General features: G+C 37.2%; 1 protein-coding gene across 2 annotated transcripts in view; it reads left to right on the forward strand.

Moving 5' to 3' along the window:
• Window positions 1-17,568, forward strand: part of WDR70 (WD repeat domain 70) — a 122,812-nt gene continuing 105,244 nt past the window's right edge. The window contains exons 1-5 of one of the 2 annotated variants that reach the window (XM_015848476.2): window positions 1-188; window positions 277-339; window positions 525-608; window positions 3,119-3,233; window positions 8,266-8,446. In XM_015848476.2, the coding sequence (XP_015703962.2) occupies window positions 164-188; window positions 277-339; window positions 525-608; window positions 3,119-3,233; window positions 8,266-8,446 (468 nt within the window). In that variant the 5' untranslated portion in view covers window positions 1-163. The remainder of the gene's footprint in view (window positions 189-276; window positions 340-524; window positions 609-3,118; window positions 3,234-8,265; window positions 8,447-17,568) is intronic. The other variant, XM_015848477.2, reaches the window with a different exon arrangement.

Below are 17,568 nucleotides of genomic sequence, written 5' to 3' on the forward strand. Positions count from 1 at the left end.
GTTCCGAAAAGCCTCGTGGCCGGCAGAGGGGCGGGGCCCTGCTGGCCCCGGCAGCGCCACGTTCAGGACACTCCGTGCCTCCACGAGGCGGTGCCGCTGTCCGTGTCCCGCTCCGCCCCGCCGCTTCCTGCCGCGGCTGTTGTGGTTCCGGGCCGGCCGCAGCATGGAGTCGCCGGCTGCTGAAGGCGGTGAGTGGCGGGCCAGGCTGAGCCGGATTCAGCCTTGTCACCCCTCGCTGACCGCCGTTATTTTCTCCCTCTCCCCTCTTCTTTGCAGACGCTGAGATGCTGGCGGGACCCGACCCGGAGCTGGCGGCCACCATGGGCTTCTCGGGTTTCGGTGCGTTTCAGTGCCGGGCGGGGGGCGACTGAAGGGAGCGGGGAGCGATGCTGAGGCCGGCGGCCCTCGGCTATGGGGCTCGGGAGGGGAGCTGCGGGACCGGGCGACTCACGCTGCTCGGAGGGCCCACAGCGGCTCTCAGCGGGGCGAGCCGTGCTGAGTTGCCCCCTTGTGTGTGTTTTTAGGGAAGAAGGCTCGGACTTTCGATCTTGAAGCCATGTTTGAACAGACCAGGAGAACTGCCGTGGAAAGGAGCAGGAAGGTCTTGGGTAAGAAACGAGTGAGCAGTTAACTAGTGTGTTTTACAACGTGTTTTGTTCTTCTCTATTGGAGTGATGTGCCAGTGACTCAGGTTGGCTATTTAGTGAACGAAGTAGTGCAGTTGTGCTGCAGGAAAGCAATCTTGAACACTGTGAGGGTGGATAGAAGGGAGGACTATCCTTTTATATATGTTGTGAGAGTGTGCAAGGGATCAGTGTCTGCAGGATTCCTGCTGTGAGGCATTACACGTCAATCCAGGAAGAAAGCTGAAATTAAATATAAAGGTCTTCATAGGATCACAGAATTGTTTGAATTGGAAAAGATCTTTAAAGGTCAAACAGTCCAGGCTCCCCCCCCCCCCAGTGACAGAACAGTGACATCTACAACTAGATCAGGGTGTCAGATCCTGGTGCAGCCTGGTCTTGAATATCACCAGGGATGTGGCATGTACCACCTCTCTGGGCAGCCTGTTTTTGTGCCTCACTGCCTTTACTATAGAACAAAACAAAACAAAAAACAAACCCTTTTCATTATGCCTGATGTAAATCTACCTTCTTTTAGCTTGAAATCAATTCCATGTGTCCTATCACAGCACACCCTGCTAAAAGAGTCTGTTAACTTAGATTATTGCTTTTATTTTGAAAGGGATCTTGATTCAGAGAGTTTTAATTTAGATAGACAGAATAAAAGGGAAATGTGTTCTGTGACACACACAGTGAGTTACACAGCATCTCACAATTCTTTCTGTTTCTTACTGTGCTGGCAGTGGGAGGCCTGAGAGAAGAAGGTGATGAGAGCTGTATGTTTTCCTTTTCATATCCAAACAAGCACTATGCCAAAGATGGAAGACTCTAATATTCTAGATTTCTTTTTGATGTTCCAAGCTCCTGTGCTTTCTGCTTCCACTTAGTATGTGCTGAAAATGGAGCGTGTTTTTGTTGTTATTCTGTTTTTGTTTTGGTCTGATTTCTTTTTCTGTGTGTTACTGATACCGTTACGCAGATTATTTCTGAGAAAAAATTGTATTTTCTCTCTGAGGTGTTTGAAGTATATAGTAGTGTGGAAGCCCCTCATCAAGAAAATGCAATTCTGTTAGAAGAATGAGATCAGTGGATTGCAGTTCTTTATTGCTTGATTCTATGTGGAATCATACAGCTTCAACTCTGTGTGTGCTTGTTGACATTATACAATTTAAGACACTGTGAAATTCAAATATACAAGGGACCCCAGGATTTAATTTGAATTTTTTTTTTGTACTAAATCAAAATACAGTAATATTTATTTTATGTTGAAAATCGTTTAGATTCAATTTTTGTTCATATCAAACTATCATCTCTTTTGGGAGACCATCTCCCACTTGAAGATTAGAAGAAAAATTTAATATAGAGGAGAAATTTAATAAACTCAAGGGAGTGTAATGTTTTTAAGTCAAGACATTCTGAACTACACCTGGACATCTTTTCTCTGAAAAGAATCTTAAGGAACCCTAAGAAAGATTTCTGGAATTTTACCCGTAAAGGAAACATAGCATATAATTGATTACAAGTTCAGTCATTTTTTCTACAAATGACAAATCTTTATATGTAATTCAGCATTTTTAATTTGATGCCCTGAACTTTTATCAGTTTTCTTAAGGTACACTACTGACTTACAACATTGAGATAGTTCTGATGATCTCTTTTGAAAACAACTCTTCTCCTCCTTTAGCCTCGTTTAGGAGAACTAAAATAATGTGTCATCTGAATCTGTATGTTTTAGCTCTTCCTGTTTCTCTTTGGAGGAAAATGTTTGCGCACAATGCAAATAAACAAAAAGTCTTGTTTCTCATATAGAAGGAGAGGGCTTTTTTCTTTGCTTTATAGAAGTTACTTGAACATTCTTAGAAATATTTTAACTGTATCTCACTCTTAGGAATATGCTAGCTTTATCTGTTCCTGTATCTTAATCCCACCATGCTGTATAAGATTCCTAATTCAACTTTGAAATGGAAGGTTCTGTTTCATTTTGTTCTACAGGAGTTCTTTTCCAATAAGTGAAATGGAAATAAATAATAAGATAGCCAAATATATTTTAAGGGAAATAAGTTGTTAGCACCTGTGATAACTTCAGTTCTAGCTCAACTTCATAGAGCAGGAAAATTTCAAGAGCTTTCTGAAGTAATTAATACTATTCTAATATAACATTGAAAATGTAGAAATATCAGCATTGGGTATGTGAAGATTTTCAGCTGTTGACAAGTATGGTCAACTATGCAAGCTGGCAACTGGAATTGTTTTTTAATTTATTTATTTATTTTTTTTTTTTGAGTGATCATTGTGGTAGTGATGGAAATTTAATTATTTGCAAAAGTAACATCCATTTTCAGGTGAAATTCTTTATTTACTGTTTTGTTTGTTTGTTTGTTTGTTTTGTTTTGTTTTCAAATAACTTATATAAGAAGTCTTAAAACAAAGCTAATTGTTTCATTGTTATCAGCAGGACTTTAAATTACATTGTCTTTTCTGTGCTCTTCATTCAGAGGCTCGTAAAAAAGAGCAGGAAGACCAGGCTGAAAAAGAATTTAAAAGTTCATTTACCGATCCAGCTGCTTCAAACTCAAGTGCAACAAGAGCTCAGTCCACGTTAAAGCCAAGGTACTTACATAGTTATGTTTGGAGGTATCATTTAACAGCTTTTGTATCTGAAATAGTTTGCACTGTTGTTTTTTGTGGCTTCTTTTCGGGGGAGAGAGGGATGGGATTCATGAACACTGCTTAACTTCTGTGGATGTGTCTGTATCTTAAGTATAAAATATTTGTGTTTTTCTTTCTTTGCTTTCTTGGATTTCTCAATATTTGTGAATATTGTATATAGTTAATAGTAAACTCTACAGTCTCCTCCCTATCTTGTTTGGCATACTTAAAAAAAAAAAAAGTTATCTGTATGCTTTTTCTTGTTGCTTTTTGTTTGACAGGATATGGGCATACGTATCTTATGTAATATGTTAATACATATTATAAGTTAATGACCAGCTATTATTCTCAGTTGTATATACAGCGTACTTGTTCATTCTTGCAACAAAATAGAGTAGATATCAAGAGTTAAGTATGCACACTATAAGGAGTAGTGGTAAGGTTGAAGAAGTGTTTTTGTTCGACTTCAGTTGAAATTTAATCCAAAACTGCTTAAAGTATGCTCGTCTTTGAGAGATAGCAAATGCTACTGCTCTGGCATCTTGCTTGAATTCTTAAATTCTGTGTAATAAAAAATAGCTAAGCTTAATGGAAGCCACATCACTCCACTGTGTGACAGGAATTGTTGAGATCAGTGTTCTGTAAATATGTAGGTTTTTGTATTTGTTGAAGTCTTATAATCCTTACAGTACTTTGGTGGACCTGTATGCTACTTGTAGCCCAATTGTATGTGGTGGAATCACAGAATCATAGGATTACTTGGGTTGGATTAGATGATCCAACCCCTGTACTGCAGGAAGGGTTGCTGTATCAGGTGTTATACCAGGCTGCCTAGGGCCCTGTCCAGCCTGGCCTTGAACAAGTCCAGGAGTGGGGCATCCACAGCTTATTTGGGCAAGCCTGTTCCAGTGCCTAACCACCCTCTCATACTATCTAACCTAAGTCACTCCTTTAGTTGAAGACCATTCTTCCTTGTCTTATTAGTATAGGCTTGTGTAAGAAGTCAGTCTCCCTCCAATTTATAGATTATTTTTGCAGGAAGGCTTCAGTGAGTTTTCCCCAAAGCCTTGTATTGTCCAGGCTGAGCAAGCCCAGCTCCCTCAGCCTTTCTTTGTAGGAGAGGTGCTGCAGTAGTTTGATCATCCTCGTGGCCCTCCTCTGGACCTGTTCTAGTAGCTCCATGTCCTTTCTTGTGCTGGAGGATCCAACTCTGGGTATTGTACTGGATACTGCAGGTTGTGCCTCGTGTTCAGAGCAGAGTAGGATGATCACCTCCCTCTCTCTGCTGGCCACTCCTCTTTTAATGTAGCCCAGAGTACAGTTATGCTTCCGGGCTGCAAGTGCACATTGTTGATTTGTGTCAAGCTTTTCATCCACTAGAGCCCCCATTCCTTTTCCAAGAATTGTATTCTGAATTCTAACCCCAGTATTTATGTGTATCTGGGTTGCCAAGACCCCAGTGCAACACACTACACTTGATCTTGTTGAACCACATTAGGTTAACGTGGGACTTTCAAGCTTGTCCAAGTCCCTTTGGGTGGCATCCCTTCCTTCTCTCATACCAGCAGCACCACTCAGCTTAGTCATCAGCAAAACTGGTGAGTGTGTTCTCAGTCACAATATCCAAGTCACCAATTAAAAATGTTGAAGAGCACAAGCTTGTAGTATTGCGTGCAATGAAGTTCTGTTACAAATTTTCTTTTATGTGCATAGACATATAGAAAGGTTAGATGAGCTGTAGACTACCACAGAAATAACTGATAACATGGCTTACTACTCAATCTGTGTTTTATCTTACCCAGGAGGGAAGAGCATTCTGTACTCCCATTTACTTTTTATGTTCTTAGATGTGTTCCTGATGAAACAATAGAAGCTGGCAAGAGATGGATATAGTGTGATTATGTGCTGTGTGGGTGACTTCAGTATAAGGAATCAATTAAAGCACGATGGGAAAATGCTGTAGAGCTTTTCTCATTTTGTTGGGGGGTTTGAGAGAACTCTAGGCACTTGTTGTAAAAGAAGATAATAACTACCTTTCAATAGTTGAATGTTGCTGTGTAGGCTTAACGTTAAGTTTCCTTTCTGTTCCCTTCCATTACTTTACTTTCCTTGAGGATTGAGAAGGGAGTGCATGCATGAAAAACTCATGAACTGGAAGCTGAACGTGTCAGCTTGTAGAACTTTATTTTCCTGTAAATTATGATAGTTTAAAGCTTAGTTCTGAAAACAGTACACTAGTGGAGGAGACACACCCATTATATCTTAGCCTACATTCATAGGGAAAATCCTGTAACAAAGGAAATCTGGTTTATAGGGCTCTTGGTCCTCTTTTTTTCCCCCCCTTTATGTAGGGTTTTGTTACTATAAACTCATCTAACTCAAATGTAGCTTACTGTATTTTTCAGAAATGGCAATGTTGCCCTAAATAGTACCTTTTTTTTTTTTTTTTTTTTTTTAAAAATTCCAATTTTTTTTTTTTTTTTCTCTTAAAATTCCAAATATATTCGATTATTTTAGTAGAATCCTTACTAGTTTTACAATTGTTAAGAGGGATTTGGTCACTCCAGGAAGATGTGATTCTGTTGATTCTTGAATTAATTTGCTACCAGAAGTGTTTACAGTGATTATAGTACTGACATAAAGACAGTAATAATTTGGCTTTATACTCTTGTGTACAGCAGATGCTTTCATTTCACAAATTGGAAAATTAGAGTGAATGAAATGAGGAAAGCAAAGCTGTGGGGGGAATGTGCCCTCATACTTACACAACTCTCAACGTTTTTCATTACACCTACTCTCTGTGTGCCATCTGTACTCTAATTCAGCTATCTTTTCTCTTCTTACAGCATATTTCTCTGAGGAAGTAATGAGGGAAAGCAAAAATCAGTTCTTTATCTGTCTCTAAATTGTTGGAAAGGGGCTGGTTATTTACAGGATTTAGTAGAGGAGAACTATATCAGAATGTTGAAGGTAGTACCATAATATCTGCTGTCTTGCTTTGTCATTTCTGTCAGTGCCATTCCCTGTAATGGTCAGAAGAATGACACTCAGCTCAATGGGCTTTTGGCATGGCTGCATTGGGATGTTCATAGGTTTGATTACCTTTCTAGTTTCAACAGAGTATACCAGTAACTGGAGCTTGAGCGCTTGGTTGTCTCTAGCAAGCTTGAAGTGTAATGAAAACAGCACTGGAATTCTGATCATTTCAGATGAAATATGAAAGATGATTATGTAGTCACTCAAAAAGCTGAAGTGTTTGAATTGATGGGTCATGCTTAGCAAACAAAGAAGTTATGGGGATAGGCAACTGGAAGGGAAGATAGGTATTGCTCTTGAATTTCTATGGAAAAATCCAGAGGTTTGGGACTTCAGAACTGAAAAAAGAGTATATATAAGGAGTCTTACATACACTCTTCTCACTGGCAGCTACACTTATGTTTTGCTCCATTAAAAAAACATTTCAGTTGTGAAGGTAAGTGATTTGCTTGTCTGGGGATGTGTAGTGATTTTTAGGACAATACTCTTATACACAGCCTCGTGAAATAGTTAATTTTGGGGATATCTAACTTGAAGACCATTGAAGGACTCAAATTTCTTCCTCAGATGATGGCAAAGCTTCCTCTTGATAAAAGGGTATTACTCCATTGTTATATGTTAAAATAAATTCATTTTATTGGTATTAGATTTATTATATAGTTATATCCTGACATAGATCTTTAAATGTTTCTCATAAGTGTGCTAAAGAAAGTTTGTATGTAAGGCTAATATTTTTCATTACGATTGTAAATACAGTTGGAAAATTAGACAAGCTTTCAGGTATGCAAGCCTGTTTTTCACTGTGACACCTGAGGACCTAGTTCATGTTCTTTTTGTTTTCTTTTGATTTCTTCCTTAAATGTAATTCTACTTGTGTGCCTACGACTCATATTTGTTGTGTAACCTCTAAGCCACTTGGTGTATAGCTGTTACAGGTAGGGTGTCCATTTTGTTACAGTTACACAGTTCAGAATGGTAAAGCTTTATTATAATCTTAAACATGTTTCCTTTTATTATAATTTTTAAATGGTAATCTAAGTGGGGGGAAACAACAAACCAAAAACAACCAATGAACCCTAAACCGTAACAACTCCTTTGTTTTTTCTTCTTTTCATTCTTAGTCTGGCTTTTAAAGTCGACTCACTTGTCAACTAATGTTCCTTTTCTTTGAATTGTAAGCTTCCAAAGCAGTTCTTGCACCTCCGGTTTATGTTACTGAATCAGAAAGTAACAGCTGGCTTGCAAACATGGTAACAATGTACTGTGACTTAGGTAGAGAGTAAAATTGTGCTGATCACTTTTAGTCTTGTGCCAGTTAGGATACCTTCTACCTGATAACTACCAGTAGGGGGAGCCCGTTTATTTTGAATAACCTCCATGAATGTGAATTAAGTAGTTCTGCTTTCTTTCTAGAAATTTTCCAGTGCTTGAAAATTGTGTTCAAAATAACTGATTTGACATCACTGAAACAATAATTTAAATGTAAATGTAATCTACTGTATGTCATGTATTTATTAAATGTGCTTGATTCCTGCTACTTCATTACTGGCATTGAAAGGCAAGTGCTGTGCTTTGTGTTTGCACTCTGGTTGTGAGTGTGAACTGTTACTGTTTTGAGTAAATAGAGGTGCAGAGTATTTAGGTATGCTGCAACCTCCAGCAGTGTCCTGAAAATCCTGTATGTCTACTGTCTAAGTGATGTCTAAACTCATACTAATGATGTTGCACTATTACTTTTACATCTGACTTTATTCTGATCTGTCCCTTTTTTTTGAACTATCTGGTGCTGCATTGCTCCTTTATTTAAAGATGTGCCAATGCTTTCAAGATAATGGAGAGCAAACATTCCATTAAAAAGAACGAGTTTACATTTTTCTGCTAATTTCAAAATTTACAAATTTATGTTACTGCTGAATTGCCAGTTTCTTAAAATAGTAACTGTGTAATTTACATACAGAGACACAACTTGCAGTGAAAGTGAAGACAGTTCAGATGAAGAGTTAACTGGTACTTCTGCGGTAGCCCAGGCTTCTGTTCAAAGTTCTGCTGGGGATGACGATGATGAAGAATTCATTGGGCCACCACTTCCACCAGGGTTCAAGGACAGTGATGATGATGATACAGAAGATGAAGATAATGTAAGTAATTTGTTCCTCTTTAATGTTTTAATGCTCTGAGTAAACTCTAATTTTTAAGTATGCCTTTTCCTTTTTGACTGGATTTGCATATGAAGTGTGACTGTGATTTGAAATGTGGATTTTGTGTATTGATTATTTAACAAATGGAAACAAGTGTTTTCATTTGAAAATACACAGATTTTTAAAACACTTATGTTATTCTTACCAGAAGCTCATCATTAATATATTTTATTTACTTCGTGTCTTTTTTTTCCACGCTGTAAAAGAACTATATAAATAAATATTTTATGTAAATATTTTAGGTACCTTTTTTCCAATATGTACAGAGTTTTTTCAGGAAAGGTAGAAGTAGGCTTAAGTTTAGGGAGAATAATTATGCCAAAATTGTTGGAGAAAATATGCAACTGTAGTTGAGGAGTGGATTTTTTTTTATTATTATTTTATTATTTTTTTTTAGATTAAATAAATGCCAGTCTGTTTTGTTAGAGTGAATATAGTTCTTTTCTGTTGAAAGCAAGGTAGAAAACTCTGAAAAGCTCAATTTGGGTATCACAGAAACTCAGCTGATACATGTCTCTACGTTTAGTTTTTCTTCCTCTAGACCTTCCTGGTGTTGTGGTTTAACCAGACAGGCAACTGAGCATCACACAGTCACTCACTCTCCCCTCTCCCAGTGGGACAAGAAAGAGGATCAGGGGAAAAGATGTTAAATATGTAGGTTGAAATAGAAACAGAAGCCAAAGCTATTTACTAGGACAGAAGAAGAAGAGAGAAATAATAATGATAGTTACATGTACTATAGACATATACAGTGTAATAGTTAGAGGTGTGTACAAGTGATGCACAGTTCAATTGCTTACCAGTTGCCAAGTGACGTCCAGCCAGCCCCCAAGCAGCAGTAGCTCTCATGGCCAACTCTTCGCAGTTTTATTATTTTTTCACATAATGAAACTGAAATGCTCTTGTCATTGAACCCACTCAGCAACAACTAAAACATTAGTGTGTTGTCAGTATCTTTTTCTCCTAAAGTCAAAACTTGGCCTCATGCCAGACACTGTGAAGAATATCAACTCCCAGCTACTGTGAAGTCTACACACCTGAATTCACTGTTTTGTGATAGTAGATGTTTTATGATAGTTTCCATATTCTTTTGTAGCAACAATGAAAAAAATGCTGGAAAAACAGCTTTTGGTATCATTTAGTAGGATGCAAAACCACTATTATGTTACACAAATATAAATCTGTTCCTAAAAAAAAAAAAACCAAAACAGATTCTCAGCTGTTTCAGGGATTTCTTATTTAGTTCTGGCTAAATTCTTAGTTTGTTGCTCCTTTTCCTGTAACATCTTACCTTGAATATTTTCAGATATAAAATTTTAGATTACCCACTTAAAGAGAGCAAGAGCAGTTAAGCAGTAATGTACCTGAATTCTAGAGTGAGCTCAATCTTGTTTTGTTTATTAATTAGCAAAATGAATTAGGGTAAATTCTGATGCTCTAGGGTTTTATTACTCCATCTGACCTGCTTCATGGTACTGTTGCCTACTGATTTCCTTGATAATCAAACTTTATGTTCTGGGTTCACATCTCCTGTGATCACTCCTGGACTCCATCCATGATTCATTTTGTCTTAGCGAAACAGCTGCTGTCAGATCCCAGACTTCCTCTGAGAGTTGGATACCTTAATTTATTACTTGTGTCTGTACCAGGAATCACCTTTATTTTGATCTTTATTGGCACTGTGTACTCAGTCCGTATTCCTGAGAACATTATAGACTCAGCTGGTTTCTCTTGCTGTGGTTCGCTTCATCCTGGAGTCACAACTTATTTTCTGCTGGATTGCATAGTTTCTCCCATCTCAGATCTGCTTGTTTATACATTTTTTAGATCACACTAAAATCTCAAAATACAGTACATCATCCAGAAGTTTTATCAAATATGAATTTCTAGAATAACGCAGAATTTTAGAATGGCCTGGGTTGAAAAGGACCACAATGATCATCTGGTTTCAACCCCCTGTTATGTGCAGGGTCACAAACCAGCAGCCCAGGCTGCCCAGAGCCACATCCAGCCTGGCCTAGAATGTCTCCAGGGATGGGGAATTGCCTCCTTGGGCAACCTATTCCAGTACTTCACCACCCTCTGAGTCTTAATATCTAACCTAAACCTCGCCTGTCTCAGTTTAAAACCACTCCCACTTGTCCTATCACTATCTACCATCATAAGAAGCCATTCTCCTTCCTGCATATACACCCCCTTCAGGTACTGGCAGGCTGCAATAAGGTCTCCCCAGAGCTGTCTCTTCTCCAAGCTAAACAAGCCCAGTTCCCTCAACCTTTCTTCAGAGGCCTGGAGCACCTCTCCTATGATCATCTTAGTGGCCATCCTCTGGACCTGCTCCAAGAGCTGTGTGTAGCTCTGTGTCATTCTTGTGCTGGGGGTCCCAGGCCTGGATGCAGTACTGCACTCTCACAAGAGCTGAGTAGAGGGGGACAATCACCTCCCTCTCCCTGCTGTCCACCCGTCTGTTAATGCAGCCCAGAACACAGTTGGCCTTCTGGGCTGCAAGTGTACACTGCTGGCTCATGTCCAGCTTCTTGTCCACCAGGACCCCTAAGCCCTCCTCCTTAGGGCTGCTCTCAAGGGCTTCTGTACAACAGAATAGGGAAAGTACTTATATCTACACTGTTGGAATTGTTTAACCTTTGTGAGTTTGGGCCTATTTTAGGATCCAGTCTGTGAGCCTAACTCCTCATTTTGAAGAAAATACAACACATTGGTTTAGCACAAAGAAGAGCAAAGTCTAAAGTTATAAGTTAATGTATATTAAGTTTGTGTGTGTGCACGTATTAGGAAATAATAAATTTTAAAAAAGTGTACTTGTTCTGCACAGATGTGTTGTTCTTTCCTTAGACCCTTATTACAATACCCTTCTAAGTTTCTGGTCCTGGCTGTCTTTTCTTTGAGAAAATAGAAGTGCTGATGGCAGATCAAAAGTTTGAAGCCATATAGCAGTAAGTAATTTGAATTCATGGATAAATTAATAGCCAGGATTGGAAACCAAATCCTGCAGGTATCTTTGATCTTTGGCAGAGTAAAGGTTTTCTGGGGTGCTCAAAGAAATTGATTCTGTAAAACACTAAAATAAAATGGTGTAAATTTGAAATCATACTAAATCATGGCAACTAAACCTAAAATTTAGCCTTCTGTCTTTTAGTATTTTGTAGCGTTAACATGCAAAACTTTTCATGACAGAAATTACAGGAATTTTCTTATATGAATGAGAATTCACACATGTAGGTTGTGATTTAACCACAGTTTTGTTGTAGGACTGGATTCAGATTTGGAAAGACTATTCTTGTAGTACTATGGCGTATAACAGAAATATCACTCTCTGCAGTTAGAAAAAGGCATTGTGTATTTAGCTTTTTGCAATTAAGTTCTGAGATAAAGTAGGAATCTCTTGCAATAAAGATTATTGGCAGTTGTCTTCCCAGCATTTACTGACTTAGCAGAATTTTTTGTGTTAATAAACTAAACATTCAAGATCTGTTTTGTTGAATTATTAGTGGAAGTCTAATATCTCTTGGCACCTCTTTTGTTGGTTAATTTTAGTCATTTAAAGTAAATCAGAAGTCTTATAGACGTATGATACACTACTGTTCTGGCTTACAATATGGCTATCTTTTTCATCTCAGTGATGAGTGCTGTATGCATTCCTAAATGTAGTCATGTTCAAACCACATGTTAGTGCCAGGTTATGGCAGACTTCTTCAGTTATTTTTGTATTTTTGGAATAAATGAGGTTCTATAGGAAAAAGTAATTAAATGCTGAGCACTTGTTTAGGTAGCACTGTAGTGTGGGAGAATGATTTTTTTTTTTTTCTCCTTTAATAATTGTGAAATTACAGGAAGATGTGTATAGATCTTTAAGTGGTAAAACTATATATATATTTTAGTAGCGATAGATTTATATACATATACATATATATCATTTGAGAAAGCAACTTGATGTATGTTGTGCTAATGAGATGCTTATTTTTTTATTTTTCTTGTTTTTACATAATTACTTACATAAATGTCAGATTTATGAATTCTGAGCACTAAGTGTAATTTATTTCCATTAACTCTTTCCAAGGAGCAGTAGGCGTTGTCTTTAGTGAAACACTTGCTTTAGTTCTGTGATTTTCACAGGAATGCTGACAGAACAACAATTTACAGACATGGGTGTTTTTTTGTTGTTGTTGTTGTTTTATAGACCTGTTTTTTTATTTTATTTATTTTATTTTTTTTCAATTCAGCTTGTGTTTCTCAATATTCACTTTGCTTGCAGACTGTGTTAATTCCTAGCAGTATTATAGTGATAATTTATTCAAGAGTGTATGTCTATGGATATATATATATATGTCATTTGAGTAATGCTACAACTGTCTCGATGAAGCGGAGTAACTGGAAACAGAGTTTAAAGACCCCAATGAAAAGTTTCAGACAGAAAGGTAACTCACAGTCTGGTGTGATTTAAGTTTGTCTGAACTTAAGACAATAGTTACAAAACAGTCTAGAATAGGTTTGGTTGAGAATAAGCAGAGCAGCAGAAATATGAGACTTGTGGGTTTTCAGTCTAAACAGTTAATTTATAACTGGGAAGACGTTGTGTCAGCATGGATGCCAGAGGCCTTTGGGGTGTAGAGCATCTCCTTACTGCTGTTCATGAGCTCAGTTGTTTTCTTTCCTCTGAAGGGAATAAGGAAACAGCTGTGCTGTCCTGATTTCCTGTTGATCGATTGGTGATCACAGTATGATCCTGTGAGCCTCCCAAAAAGCAGGTGTTGATGTTACAAGAACTCTGTTATTCCTTTTTCTTGGTTGTACTTCAGCCTGTGGTTGGTATGCATGGGGACACACTTGGGAGAGGAGAAATGGAAAGCTTCATTGAACAATTTGTTTTATTTCCAGATGGATTGTGAGACAGTCTTTCTCAAAACACGAGCATTTATATTTTTGACCCTGAAGGAATTTTTCTTTAATAGTTCTATGAATTGAAGTTCTGTACTCTGGAGTCTTGTAAACATTGTATTACAAATTAAAAAAAAAACACATCAGAATAGTGGCTTTGCTGTGGTAACTTGCCACTGTCTCTTGAGCTCAGCTTCAGGTGTATTTTTTAAAACTATGAGTGGGTTGTTTTTTTTTTTCGCTGCCACTTCTTGTTCAGTTGTGTCTCTTGGTTTACTGTATGAGATTGTTAATTGAGACATTTGTCAAAACTGATTGCAAAATGAAAAGCATCTTATGAGTTTAGGGGTGCCTCAGGACTTCCCAACCCATACCTTATTTTACCAAGTGATCATTAGGTAGCAGGAATAACTAGTGGTTGTTGTCTTTGATAGGATTTTTTTATTGTAATTGGAGTTTCTGAGGAAAGCTGTTAGTATAAATTAATTTGCCAGATGTTTTGCTTTGTAATATTTTGAGTCAGCACCATTAGTTTTTGAATATTTTACTTAAGACTTTGCATTTCTGTTATTTGCATGGAATTAAGCATAAACTTCTGAGTTGAACCATGGATACTATATTAAATATGAATGTATTTGAAAAAGTAATTTGAGTTAAAAGCCTGTAAAGGTTTTTTTTATTTCTGATTAAATTCTGTGTTGATATTCATGGTATTTATGATTAACAGATCAATATTTAGATTTAATGGTTTATCTAATATGATACACCTCCACTTGTGCCAGGAGTGGTGGTTCATAACATGACACAATATGTTTGCAAGGATGTAAGCAAATAATTTAAAATGCTTGTTTTGTAGTAGTGTAAGGGCTACTGTTAAATAGAGCATGCCTTTAAGGAAAATAGTGCATTTGGTGTCAAGTCCCTTTGATATTTTCCTCTTGTTACAGTTTTCCTTTTTAAACAGAATACTTGCATCAATTTTAGGAGTAAGGTAGATTCGAGCTGTCCATTTGAAGTGTGTCCTGTGCTTTCAAGTAGTACTTCTTTTCCCCTGAGGGAATAAAATCTTGACTGGGCTGTCAGTCTAAAGATTGGTCAAAAGCTGAGGTTGGTAAGGAGGGAGCAGACTGTACTGTGGTCTTGAAGTTTTTAAACTTTGATTTCTATCCACAGAACTGTCCTGGAATATTTGAACCTCTTTTTGTTCCCTAACAATGTAAGGAATGTAAGTGTGGCACTTATTTCTGAAAAAGACTGTCCCTGTAATAAATTTGTCCTTTATGTGGTAAACTTTGAGATTGAGAGATGTAGTAGTCCTTGACAATATTTATTTATTCATTTATTTATTTATTTTGTCTGGGGCAAACACACTGGAGCTGTATTTAGCACTTGTGTGATCCAAAAAATTCTGTCTGGAGGCAGATAGGGGTCTAGCTGCTGCAGTCTTGTCAGGTTAATGAATGAATACCGTTAATCTAAGACATACTGTATTTTCAAGGTTATGGATGACACCTATTAAAATGCATTAGTAAGGCAATATTTATGAATATTCTCTTTTTCATCTGATTAGATAACTGTGCTGAGTTTTCTTAACTTAATGAAGCATGAACAACTTGCTACCCTTTTTTTCCTCCTTGAAGCAACAGGTATAGGAATGGCTGTTGAAAGAATTTTCTGGATGAATTTGCAAGCCTTTATCTTCTCTGTAGAACATGGTTGCATTTGATTCCTTTTTGGAATTGAGAACTGTTTCTCCCTTCAGTTCCAAACGGATAGTAATCATATTGTAATTATGGCCCTGAAACAAATACAGCCTTGAGCCTCTTCAAGGCTGTACTCTGATTTGGGCACATTTCCAAAATGATAGCATAGTCCTGTTCCAAGTTTTCAGATCGTTTTGAGACACTTCAGTTTTTTTGCAAGGGTTTAACAGGACTTGATAGTAATACTCATTTCTTCACAATGGAAGAAAACCATTTCCTGCTGATGGAGGATGTTAAGTAGGCCATAATTATTCCAATTACAGTTTGGCTTTGGTACCAGGCTAAAAACCATGGTCTTGCAAAAATAAATAAGTGTTATGGGAATTTTTAGTTGTCTTAAGGAGGTTTTATATTTATTCTGTGGATTGCTTGTCCTGGTATGTATTAGATGTTATTTACCCAGTCAAGTTTCTTCCTTTCTAAAGAAGCAAAAGAGAAGCGAGCTGAACCCAGCAATTTTAGTGTGTGTAACAGAGATAGAAAAGTGCAGTTTTGAAGATGAGTTTCTTATTGAACATCTTACAGTCACTGATATGTTGATAGAAAAATAGATGGTGATTACCATTGCTTTTCATTTCCTTTTGAGTCACCTCCCTATAAAATCAGTGGAAAATACTTTTCTCATAGTTTTGCAAAGCATATTATTTGGGTTTGACAGCATTTCTACAGTAAAAATCAGGAAAATATAATTTTTTAATGCTGTGTATGAGATAAGTCTTGGAACTTTAAGGTTTGATTACTGGTGTACAAAGAATAAGGAAGACTGTCTTGAAAGCGAGTTTAAAAAGGTTTGGAAGCTTTACCAAATTAAAGCATAATCAACTCCACAAATTTCATGTTATGAAGTTAATGTATGTACTTCAGAGAATCAACCAGAAGCTGGAGGGGAAGAACTTGATAGCATTGTACTTATGGAATAAAAGAGGAAGCTGATGGGGTAAATCCTCTTAGAAAATGCTTGTCTTTCATTAAAGGGCATGGCTATGTGCTTTTCCCCTCTCCAACTTGCTGCCTTAGAGTAAATGATTGTGCCTGGAGGAAACAAATATGCGTACAGAAATATCTATTTTGTTGGTTCTGCAGTGTGTTGTAAGACCCTTCTGCTGTATTTCTTGTAGCAACTTTTTGCCTACATGATACTGGTTTTAATTGGTACTTCAACTGAATATGAGAAGTTCTAGGTGTGTTTTCAGATGCTTCGTTCTTTGAGCTTGCTTTTATGTATACTTTATGAAATAATTAACAGACATATTTATTGACTTCCGAATTCTTTAAAATTACACAGAAGTGGCTTCTGTAGTGCTAAATTAAATGGAATGCAAAACTTAATTAAGATCTCTATCCTTCGCTGATAAATAACATTAGTTACATGTCTCATTTTCAGTCCTTGCCACCTTCTTTGAGACCCTTCTGAGCAGCATGACCTAATGGAGCCTGTAGAGAGCTCCTTTAGGAGCTGTTGGTGCTACTGTATTTGAAAAGTGAACCATATATGGGGTCCTGTTGCTAGTCTCTCATGACACTTTGTATTCAGAAGATTTTGTGGAGGATAATGTCCATGAAGAAGTGTGTTTGCTGCTCAGTGTGTTTGAGACATGAGCAGATTTAAGGCTGTACAGTTCTATAACCAACCACTTAAAAAATGAAAGGAATTCTTAGTCTTTCTAAGCACATATTATACATGCATATCTCTCTGAGTCAAGACGGCACTTTCCAGATTGTAATATTTAATGAAATATATAGTTGTAAATGTTAGGAATTCCATTCATGCAATGGCATAGGAACATGATCCTCCATATGACTTCCTTTAAGAGGGGATTAAAATCTCTGGGAATTAAGAGTCTAAAATTAATTTATTCTTTGAGAGCCTGAAAGACTTATGCAGTCAAAACAAATCAGTACCTTCTTGCATCATGCTTTTGTTGGCAATTGCAAAAAAACAAACGAACATGTATACCGTGTACTTTTACCAAGAAGCACAAATAGCACACTGTTTTTGTCAGTGTTGGGAGACATAAAATGTTTCTAGATTTGAAAAGGGATCTAACAGCAATGCTAGTAGTATTCTATGCTGTATTGTTTAATATGAAAATGTTAGGTTTTCTTTGTGTCTAGCATACAAATGTTATCTATTTGAATAAGTTATTTATGGCGTAAACAGAAAAATAATAAATACAGAGAACACTTGCAAGAACAAGTAGAAAATAAAGGGAATTGCTGCATTCCAAATGCTAAGTATTTGAAATATTCATGATGGGGAAATAATTAAATAATTTAGAAGGGCTAGATTTGAAGGAAGAGTTTAAGTGACATGTAGTTGCATTTCCTTGCCAAAACAAGTCTTCACAGGATTTTCAATTAACAAATGATTTATGTTAAACTGCTGTAACTATAGGCTCCTCC

The sequence above is a fragment of the Coturnix japonica genome, chromosome Z, assembly GCF_001577835.2.
Source record: "Coturnix japonica isolate 7356 chromosome Z, Coturnix japonica 2.1, whole genome shotgun sequence".
In the NCBI taxonomy this organism is placed as follows: Eukaryota; Metazoa; Chordata; class Aves; order Galliformes; family Phasianidae; genus Coturnix; species Coturnix japonica.